The following is an 11981-nucleotide window of genomic DNA, read 5'->3' on the forward strand; positions in this document are numbered from 1 at the left end:
TAGTGCCACTGGGCGGCCGACAATAGAGAGAGAGAACGGCTGGCGTCTGTGCTGGAGGAGACATGGGGCAGGCAACTATTACCTATGGTGGTGGGTAACACTTCACACAAGCGGTGTACTTAAAATTCACCTGTCCCATGAATTCCAAATACAATGAGATTGAACTAGGAAGTGATTTCTAAATGCATTAAAATTTTACATTGCATTTGATTTTTTCTTCCGACCAAATACTAGGATTTTTAAAACCCTTACATTCTGTTTACAGTGCAATCCTTATTCCATTGATTAAATAGCAGCTTAGCAAATCTCTCTCTCTCTCTCTCACACACACACACACACAAACACACACACACACAAAACATGACCTAAGAGCTCATGATGAGGAATGAAAAGTATTAGATAACTCATTCCATCTCTACGCCTCTTGCAGCTTTCGTCATGAATTCCAAGAATTGAAGAACGATGCAAAAGAAATTCCCTATCCAAGCTCCACTCCAACACAACCCGCTCAGACCTGTACTTCCATCGGCATAGAACCACCTCTCTTTTATTCACACAGACCCTGCCTAAGCTCCCTCAAATCCCCAATGAATGAAGGCTAAATTTGCTGTTTAAACACAGAAACTGTAAAGCTCAAAATAGTTGGCTAATGTTGCCGTGATCTTCCCTTGCCTGCTCCGCATTATTGACCATGCTTTTTGAATTTAGTCAAGCATAAAAAACCTTAGAATGAAAAACATGATTTACTGAAAATAAAAATAAAAAATCAAATGAACCTCAATCCAAATTCCTATGACAACAAATGAACTCAGCAAAGCTGTGTCGTGAAATTGTGAGTATTGTGACTGTATCATGCTGACCAAGATTAAATATCATAGTAACTCGGCAAAAAGATAAGGTGCTTTATGTATGCTCATTGTCAAGAAGTACCTCATTTCTCTGTTTCTTCTCATGACTGAGAAAAGCAAGGCTAGTGTCGAAGTCTTGTTGAACAACTTTCCTGTTGGGAAAACACAATATTGCATGAAGAGCCCAAAAGTGGCACTAACAAATTACCCTAAGGAAAAAAAAAAAGAAATGCAAAGGGAGGCGTGGGTGATATAGTTCCTATATCTGGCACGTATGTAGAATAGCATCAATTTACTCTACTTTAGTAACAGCCTACAACTAATGCATGCACATACGTTTTATACAATAATTAAAGTTCTAGTAAATGATAAAAGGCTTCGCAGGTACTATGGATTTACTTTTAAGTCAACATTGCAATAAGATGAAAAGCAATAGAAAACAAAATATTTTCAAGAGGTGTAAGAAGAGAAATAATATTGTTTTTGACAAGTAAAAATGATCCTAAGAGAGTACCATCAATCAAATACAGACAAGTAGGACACATTCATCAAAGAGAGAACCATCAATCAAATACAGAGTTAACAATGATATCTATTGCCGTGGACACGTAAATAATGTCGCTGACATGTTGTAGAGGGAGCTGCAGGCTTCTTCCACGATGTCCTTTGTCTAGAACAAACCGGTCCAAACTCAGGACGGCCGATTGGCTCTCCCACGAGGGATTAACGACATTTTTTCATATCCCATCATAGTTATCTATGACTTATATATGTGATTCTTGCTTTTAGGTTTGAAGGTTTTTTCTTGAAACTTCTGTCGGTAAAGCCTTTTACACCCCTTTTACCCTCCTAAGGATGTGTCCTACAGTGAGAAGGTGCTCCGGTTGAAACTCGTCCCAAGATGGTGTGTATCCTTCATGTTGCCACCCCTTCCAACCCCTCTACTGCCCACTTTTTCCGCCCTTCCTGTCTACCTGCTGCTTGCCGGTGCCCCTTCCAGTCCACTTGTTATTTGTTGTGATTCCTTTGAACCCTTTCCTTGCTTACTACTGCTCCTATCCACCCTCTTCTGCTTGTTGTCCAACGGCCAAATAGCCCTACATCCCTTTCTCCCCTTGTCACCACCTTACCATCGCCCTTCCGGCTTCCTTGCAGCTATTCAGCCGCAAGCCAGCCTTCTAGCTGTCCTAGACCACCTTACCACCAACAACTCTCAATTTCCACCACCTCAAACATCAATAAACTACCTTAAAACCTCACCATAGTGGGTATTTGTGTTTGTTTCATTGTTTTTCCTATTTAAAGTATCTTTGATTGTAACCTTATTTACTTTTGAGTAATAAAAATTAATTTTCCCTATTGTGATTTGTGTTAAATTCGATATTCTTTAGTATCAGAGGAAGTCTAACCCTAGTCCTAACTTAGGGTTTCTAGCAGCCCCATGCTCCAAACCTACGTCCACGAAATAAAATCTTTATGTTGTCCATTCCAGTACACTCTTCCACTACCTCCAATCCAAAGTTAAACCATGCCATAAAGGAGACGTGTTGAACTTACCCAAGAAGAGATACAACGAGGAATCCGTCAACTTCAAGAGAAACTTCTGGGGATTGATGATGGGACCTAGGGAAAGTTACCTCAATCGTGATAAGAAGAGTAAAATAAGAGAAAGAGAGATGAGAATAGTACCCCTTCCAAAGGGAGGATTTCAGTGATGAGAAAAATAGCCAACACACTTTGAAATTCATTATCAGAGGACGCCGAGAGAGGAGGAGACATATGAATGACAGAAATTTCAAAATTGAATTAGATATACCGGAGTTCAAGCAGGGATGGATTTAGATAATTTCATCAAATGGTTGCAGTCGGTTGAGAGAACCTTCAAGTACAAAGGGTTGTCGAAAGAAAAAAAGGGTGAAGCTCATGACCAAAATAAAAGGTACACTTCTTTGTGGTGGAAAAAAATTGCAGAGACAAAGGAAAGAAAGAAATGACAAGATCTTCAGATGAGAGAAGATGAAGAAGAAGATGTAGAGGGAATGCTTACCTCCTCACTACCGTCAGGATATGTTCCTGAGGTCCATCACCTACAGCGGAGAAACTTATCAGCGGAGTTCACGACATAATTTGAGCCGCTTCAGATAAAATGCGAGTTAGTCGAGCGAGAGAAACATACTATAGCCATATATAAAGAAGGTCTGAAGCCAACTATCAATAATGTTGTTCAATTATCATAGACAACCCCAGTCATATTCCCTGACATGGTTGAAAAAGGAGAACAGAATCAACATTGACAAGAGGTATCTTGTGAAATTTTCGATTAGAAGCCAGTTCCAGGATCAGCTTTTGATGTGATGTGTTACCCATAGATGTCTGTCATCTTTTACTGGAGAGATCATGGTAGTTTGATCGTAAGATTCATTGTAAGATTCAACATGATAGTATAGGAACACCTACAAATTCACCAAAGATGACATGCACATAACCCTTCTACTTTATGCAAAGTTCGAGATCATAGGTACCCTTGCTAGCAGAGATACACTGGGCACGAAATCCCTTACCTCAGATCGGGCTGAACTATCCTTGGGTTCATTTCTTTGGAAAATTCAACAGAATACACTGGGCACGAAATCCCAGTTCAAATCGATATCGTACCCCTAGATGGTTAGACCAATATGGATATTTTCTCCCAAAGTTGAGAAAACTCCTTTAGTGCTTTAGGGGACAACGTAGTCGCAATGGGATCGATGCTATTTGGACTGCAATCGATGACCGCTAAACCCCAGAAGATAACAACTACTCCGCTACTTTTAACTTGCAGACATAAGCTTCAACAAATAAGGTCAACGCTCCCCCAATTTTGGGAGACTGATGTGGGCACGCAAATAAAGTCGTAGGCTCACAAATAATGCCACTGGAGCGGCGTAGAGGGAGATGTGGGTTTCTCCCGATATGTCCTTCATCTGGACTGAACTGATCTAGAATTAGAGAGGTCGATTAGCTCTCAAACAAGAGATTTGCACCTCCTTTCCATAGGGGGATCCAATCATAGTTATCTAAGGCTTATATATGTGATTCATATTTTTAGGTTTGTAGGTTTTTGCTTGAGATTTCTATCATTAAAGTCTTCGAACTCTTCGATGTCTGTTTTCCCATCCTAAAGCTGTATCTGACAACAAGATGGAGCTACGACTATAACTTGTTCCACGGTGGTGTGCATCATTCCTTCTTCAGCTTGTTGACGCCCCTTCCAAACTTTTTACCGCCTCCTGCAACCCTGACCGTTCAACAGTGCTTTCCGACACCCCTACCAATGCACTTATTGCTTGTTGTCGCCCTTTCCAGCCCCTTGTTGCCACGCCTATCCACCCTCTCCTTGTTGTCTAGTTGTCGGTCAAACCTACATCCCTACTTTTGCTAACGCCACCCTCCCATTGTCCTCCCGCTTTCCTGCAGCTATCCAGTCGCAGGCCATCCTTCCCTAGCTGCCCCAAAACCACCCCACCACCCACAACTCTCAATTTCCACCACCTCGAGTAGCAGCCCACCATCTTCGAACCTCGCTCTAGTGGGTATTTGTATTTTTGTCATTGCTTTTCCTATTTTAAGTTTCTTTGATTGTGACCCTATTTACTTTTGAGTAATAATATTCGATTTTCTCTATTGTGGTTTGGGTTAACTCTTGTATTATCTATTTTAGAGAGCACACCAATAAGATCGTTGAACAGAGGTGCTAAAAAAAGAGTGTTCATAGAGAGTGAGTATTGTTAAAGAATCAAAGAAAGGTATCTATAAAATGTATTAATATAAAACATTGATGCAATGAAGACATGTAGTCCCAGTTGGAAAATAGCATTGATGCAATGAAGACAGAAGTCACTGGTGTAGTCCCAGTTGGAAGATAAGGAAGATCACAAAAGCGCACAAATCTATGAGAAATAAAAGAGCCCAAAGTGCCTCGGCGGTTAACAACAATTTGTATGGGTTGGTTAGCAACGAAGAGGCCAATATCGTGAATGGAGGTGAGTATGGGACACCTCACTAGAAATAGTAATTGCAAAGTTTGAACACTAGAAATACAATGACAAGTAAATTAATGAGGTGCAAAAGATGACAATGATAATCTTCATCAGCAAAAAGACACATTCATAGAAAGGAAAGATGAAGATTTGCATAGCTAAGAATAAGGGACTGTCAAGGAAAAACTAATAGGTTTTTATTTGCAAAGTATGTTAACGAACAAGTTGGAAGGTTTCAAGATAAGGCCACAATAGAGTTTAGAGGTGGAGCAGGCAAAAGGCAAGATTGGTGAGCTACAACACAACAACATCAACTAGTGTTATCAAAGTGCAAAGCACAATGTGATGCACAAGATTTTAACCCAAAAGCCAAAAGGCAAGATTGGTGAGCTACAGCACAATGTCACTGACTACTAATCTTAAAATTTTCATAATTAGACTTGTAACCCTAAAAGTGTAAGACACATCATTCCTAGAGCTAGATTTAAGAATGATCTTAGGCTTTTTTTTCTACATAATTAACACTAAATCTAGACTCATTCAAAAATTTTGAAACAAATATATGCCTTAAATTTTCTTTTTGTTTATATATGTTGACAAGAGTGAGAAATGAAGTTGTAAGATGAGAGATACATGGTCTGACCAATTTTGCACCACTAGTATAATTTTTCATCATGTTAAGAACAAGCCCATGGTTGTATAAGTATCAAGTTAACTCTAAAGTATTTTTTATAATATTTTTTTTGCTTCATCCATCTTTAAAATATCCTTCAATATAAAATCAAGACAATGTGTTGCACAATGTTTCCATACATGCACAACCTTTTTTCCATTAGTAATTTGACCAATATAAACCAAAAAGGTATTCAAATTCTTCAATTTAAGAAAAATATGTATTTATTTAAATGTAAATAAAATAAATTACGGACCTACAAAATATGTATCTATTTAAATGTAAATAAAATAAATTACGGACCTACAAGAACATAACTGGAGTGAAGAACATAACTGCAGCGATTATATATAACCACTTGAAGTAATTGTCTTTAATTTTTTATATCCATGCATCTAAACGTTCTAACAATATGTATCTAAAAATTCAAAAAATTTCACCGCAACTTTGCATTTTCAGATGCATCCATGAACTCAAAAAATAGTGTCTGATAAAGAATTAACAAAAAACTTTTATTATGAGACATGAGAGGGCATCCCTTCTATTCCGAATTTTTTTACAATTTTTCATATCATTCATAGTTGACTCCAATTCCTTTTTAAATATAGGAACTCCTAGCCATGATAAGATGGTGGTCCAAGGCCTACTCCATATTGTCCAATTATCTCAACTATATTATCAAAATTTTCCAACTTTGAAAGGGATTCCTACTTGATAAATCTATCTAACAAAATTTTGTATATTTTTTTCTCTGATACTCTTATCCACATTTTCTTTAATTCTCATCTATCGCATATATTTCCTTCTAGCAATTTTCTTTCAGGTTCTTTATATAGAAAATTATGCATTAAATTTTGCATTTTGATATAATATTACCATCTGATAAAAAACAAGAATCAAAGGCTCTTTTACCACAGTGCAAGGGTGGTTCAATATTTGTTCCTTCAATTATATCAATCACTTTCCCATTGACTTTCATATACAAATCATGCGTGATCCAAAGATACTTTCTAACTCTTTAATTACCAATGAGCTCATTTCTCTGATCCAAAGATACTTTCTTACACTTAATAACATTACTTCTTATTAATGTATTGAAAGTATCAATCAGGTGTTCAGCTTGAGAAATACTTCCATTTGTCTCCTTACCACAATAAATACATATATGACAGAGTATTCTATTCAAATTTTAATTTTGTATATTTCCTAAATTAGATATTTCCTGTGTTTGAATCCATCATACTTATATTATTTTTTCCTACACAAGTAAATTATTAATTACAATTTATAGATCTCTCCCGTTGAAATAAAGATTTAAAACATTTGAACTAGAATATTAAAAAAGGTATATACAAATTATAATTATTATTGTTTAAATATGATATGAAATATATGAATAAAAAAATTAAATAAGGCATTTATCTGCTTGTGGGTTCAACTAAAGGGCGTGTTCCGTGAGCAGGTTAGGCAAGGCTCCAGTGTCTTGCTCCCTTGCACCCAAATAAAATTATTTATTTTCCTAAAAACTGTTAGGGCATTTTAATATTATTTTAATAAAATATCCATTGAATTTTAAGAAGTATAACATTATCAAAGATTCAAAGCAGCTCATTAACACCCCCCCCTCCAATAATAAAAAAAACTAATATTTTGCCAAATTATTTTAAATTATTTGTAGTTCTTATTGATGAATCACTTGTCATTAAAGATGCAGCATATTACAAGAATTACATTTTTTTTCATCTTTAGACCAGACCGAACATTTAGATTTTATTTCCACTTGCCCATGAATCGGACTGAGCCGCTCGCTCAACGCTTTGAAGCATGCTTACGGCGTGAAGCGGGCATTGCAAATGAAGCGTGCTTTTAAAAATAATATATCAACTATAGCGTGAAGCGGGCATTGCAAATGAAGCGTGCTTTTAAAAATAATATATCAACTATAAGGTTTTGTGTGAAGGAATTCGAGCACCGCTACAAAGTCAATTGAATTCACAAAATCGTTGGTTGCAATGCAAAGACGTGATTGTTAAGGTATGTTTTGTCATTGTCTTGTTGTTGACATAATGTCTTGTTGTTGACATAATTGGATGATGTAGTTAGGTACGCAAATAGAGCAAAAGTCACCAGTGTTGAATTATTGAGAGCATATAGCAATTGTGTTTATTGATGGAGAGTGGTAATTGAAGGGGCTTGCTGAGGTGTGAGGTCACAAAAAAAGCAAACTTGGAGTGGTAGGGTGATGCATGTGCTACATGGTTTGTAGTAGAAGAGTGAGAAGCTTGAATTATTGTGTCCAACTCATTAGTGATACTAGAGATAGAGAACGAGATTGGATGCAATTTAGGCAAACAAAGGCCTAAATAATTTATAGGATCTCATAACGAAGGGATAGAAAAGTGTGAAGGACTGCAACTTCACCGAATTATCTTACTAGTACAAGCATTTAGATGTCTATATATAAGGAAAAGATAAAAAAACAAGAAGGAAATTTAATAAAGGAGAATATCCTAAAGAAGGAAGAAATATTAGACTAGTAAAAAACATATATCACCATAAATAAATTAGCATGTGTAGTCATTTATATAATGTGGCACCAACTCTTTGGGGAAATAGAAAACTCATCACGGACACTCAAATTCACCAGTATTTAATGTCATCATGAATAATCAGCAAGATATTCAAGCGACTAGGAAACTTACGGTTGACAAAGATGGGCCGGAAAATTTTGGTAGTGATCAATGTCATCAGAAACAAAGCTACAACGATGTTGGCGTTGTTGATTAAGCTGCAGATGCAGTTCAGCAACCTTCTTTTTCAATCTAGCAACATCTGCTTCAGCAAGGGCAATCTCCTCGAGTTCTGCCCTCGTCTTCAAATGTAGATATAACAATGAATTTTCATAAAATTTCAAATAAGAAGATTCAGTGAAGTAGCAAATAGAAAATTAGTACCTTAGAATCCATGCTTCGAGAACTAGAAAACTGCCCAGAAGACATGCTTAACCCAACCTCCAGGGCAGCCCTAAGATCCCTCTCAGTTTGTAGCTGCTCTTGCAACCTTGATACCTAAAAGATAATTGGAATATGATATGAATCATAGTATCATTGAAAAAGAGACATACAACAGAAATGAAATTGACAATACTTGCAAGCAAGTCTTTCTTGTCATAATAACCTCAAAAATATGCAGTCGAAAGATTGATTACTTCTAAATCTTCAAATTCAGGTTTTAATTTAAGTTCTAAGTGAGTTTCCTGCCAAAGCTGCAGTAGCCCTGTCTACTTAATGCATTTTCAAAATTCTACATAAAAAAGAAACAGAAATTTGATGGATTCAAAATCAGAAATACCAGAGTGCTGCTAATTCTTATTAAACACGGATCCACCAATCAATGTAACAGCTTAGAGGTTGCCAGGATTAACGTAGCATATAAACAGCCACAAGAGAACTTGATCATGCAGCCAACCAATATAACCTAAAGGTAGTTGTTTTGGTTCCTTTTTCTGGTTTTTTTTCCTCTTTTTTTTTATTATCGTATTATACCTCTTTCCAAATAAATATCTCTTCCGGATCATATGTATGATCCAAAGAAGCGAGGAATCCGAGGGCAAGGACAAATGACCAAGGAGACAAAAAAGAGAAAGAGCGTGGAAAATCTATGTGCGAAAAACTTCGTGTGATGGGACAAGAATGTACGTCCAAACAGAAACGGACAGAAACTTCTTGAGCCAAATATCCACGAAAAACAACCTGCATATAGTAACCAAACCAGAGAACCAAATTTATAAATTTATTCTGGGGTCAAGAGCTCTCCCAAAGAGATATATCTCATTTGGTCAATTACATCTTGAGGGTTGCTCAAGAATACTCTCGATGGCAGAAGTTCTGCTTGCAATTGAGTGACGACTAGCAAGTCACCAAGATTAGTTTATTTCATAAGAAACATCCTGTTGCTCAAGAATACTCTCGATGGCAGGAGTTCTGCTTGCAATTGAGTGACGACTAGCAAGGGTGTCACCAAGATTAGTTTATTTCATAAGAAACATCCTGACGGCTTTCTGAGCTCTCGCTAAGCCACAGAGCAGCGAGTCAGTCTCTCACGGTCTCAGAGGCTATCGCCGTGAAACAACCAAGGTTGGACTAAGCCGTAAGGCAGAGGGTGAATCGTCATAATTTGAAAAGGGAAATGATCTATCAGCTAAGTGAGGTCCGTCAAATGATATCGACGAAGAGTCAAAAGAGCAACAAGGCCCAATAGGGGTAGTCAAAGGGAGGAGGGATTCCTAAACAGGTAGAGGTAGCCGGGTCAGAATACCACAGATCCGTCATCTCAGGTTACTAAGACCCTAAGTCTACCCTGACATGTAGTCGACCCAACACGTCTAGAGATCCTCAGTCAATAATCCATGAATTGCGTCGTCCACAGAGACCTCAGTAGCTCTAAGGTCAAAGGAAAGAAACTATATTCTATGACTATCAGGAAGAACTCCAAAAGATGGGACTTATACCCTCCAAAGTGGGAAGAACTCCAAAAGATGGGACTTATACCCTCCAAAGTGGCGAGGATGCCATTAGAAAGAGGAGAAAATGAGGATCAATTACAAAGTTGGAAACACTGCACAAAGGGCTTTTACCCTGTCTGGGTCGAGGATGCCTCTAACATCCTAGACGCACTAGACAACCACCTAAGTAAAAAGAATATGCTGGGCTAGTCGGATTAGAAAAGCACGGGGGACTCCTCAGGTATATGCAAATGATGCTATTATCTAGAGCAGTCCTTAGATTTTCTGAAGACCCTCTTAGACATGATGGGGTGTACGGCTATGCATGCAACCCGTTTTAAAAATCGGCCCGAAGGCAGTACAAGAAAACTAAAGCACTTTTCATAGATTCAGACATTTAAATCCTAAAATTTTGATTATCTTAATCTTTTCTCATTAAGATTATTTAAAAAAAAAAATTATCAATTCTAGAGATTAGAAAGCTGAAGTTATATTTAGTGATGCATCCCATATAAACAAAAAAATGGGGAAAACAATCCAAGCAAGCAAATATGCAATAACAATACAAGAACATCAGAATATATAAAAAATACGGTGTCACTAGGTCAACAACATTTCTCAGTAAAAATATAAAAAGCAGTTAGGCACTGCATAAACATACATGTTCCTAATTCTATACAAGAATGTAAATTTAGACTTAAGGTACGAGACACAAGTCTGCTGCTCCTGGTCCCTCGTCATGTGACTCAATGCATCGTACGCCTCATAGCCTGTGCCCGTGCTTATACCCTAGTTCCAATACAAACTCAGTTCTAAAACTCTATCAAATACATGATAAAATAAAAGACTCAAGCTACACAAAATGCTTAGCACAAGTTAACATGCAAACACATATGAGTCATGTCTGGCAGGAGGAGCTAAACAGTGCTTGCAAGAAAGGATTAGTATTGAAATCATTACGTGCTCCTTTACTAAACTTGTGTGTGTATTTAGGCATGACTCTCTACGAAAGACCGACCTACTATGATGACCAAAAGCACAATTAAAGAAAAGGAACTGCCATGATGACCAAGCAAGACAGAACAATAGTCAAGTGCGAAAAATGCTACCTAGCAACCTAGTCCAAGCTTAGCACACAAATTTAACGAAGATTGTCTTAACCAACATCTAAGTGCACAAAGTAGTCTCCGGGTACTTATGACTTTGACAAGGACACCACACCGCTCATCCTAAAGATCCAAGGAACCTAAAAGGTGGCACTCGGGATAGATTTTGAAAAATAATTAGCCTTACATATGGCCTAGTATGCTACATGCAAAATTTTGAAATTATGGCGGATGTATTAAGTAAAAAAATACATTTTTTTAGTTTTAAAATAAGGGTCATTAAATACGAACATGCAACATGCAGGACACCACACCAGTACTTATGAATTTGACAAGGACACCACACCGGTCCCATCCTAAAGATCCAAGGGACCTAAAAGGTGTCACTTAGGATAGATTTTGAAAAATGATTGGCCTAGTATGCTACATGCAAAATTTTGAACCTATGGCGGATATATTAAGTAAAAAAATACATTTTTTTAGTTTTAAAATAAGGGTCATTAAATACAAACATGCAACATGCAGGTGATATGAGTTAGATCTCTTTGATCCTTAGCACAATCACACTCGTGATAATCTCAATGCTTTGACTCACATTATTCATCGGGATCGACTCGACAAGCAATGCTTGTTAAGACATCGTGACCGACACAGGGTCACTCTTATATCAAAGGTAGCTCACTATCCATGCACGCATACAAATGCAAATGAAAGCAATCATATGATAGAGACGGTGAGGACTATGTCGTGGAGGCAACAACCCAAAGAAATGAGCGTGTTGTGGAGGCAGCGACCCAAAAGAATTGGTGTGTCGTAGAGGCAGCGACTTGA

General features: G+C 37.5%; 1 protein-coding gene across 1 annotated transcript in view; it reads right to left on the reverse strand.

Annotated features, from left to right (window-relative positions):
• LOC110026498 (rho GTPase-activating protein 7-like) overlaps positions 1–9292 on the reverse strand; it is a gene marked incomplete at its 5' end in the record, with an annotated part of 12251 nt that extends 2959 nt beyond the window's left edge. Inside the window, 4 exons of the mRNA XM_020727454.1 lie at positions 931–1000; positions 8243–8412; positions 8495–8608; positions 9086–9292. Coding sequence (XP_020583113.1) covers positions 931–1000; positions 8243–8412; positions 8495–8608; positions 9086–9292 — 561 coding nt within the window. The remainder of the gene's footprint in view (positions 1–930; positions 1001–8242; positions 8413–8494; positions 8609–9085) is intronic.
• Positions 9293–11981: the final 2689 nt, after the last annotated feature.

Source organism: Phalaenopsis equestris, unplaced genomic scaffold (assembly GCF_001263595.1).
Source record: "Phalaenopsis equestris unplaced genomic scaffold, ASM126359v1 Scaffold000373, whole genome shotgun sequence".
Lineage (NCBI taxonomy): Eukaryota > Viridiplantae > Streptophyta > Magnoliopsida > Asparagales > Orchidaceae > Phalaenopsis > Phalaenopsis equestris.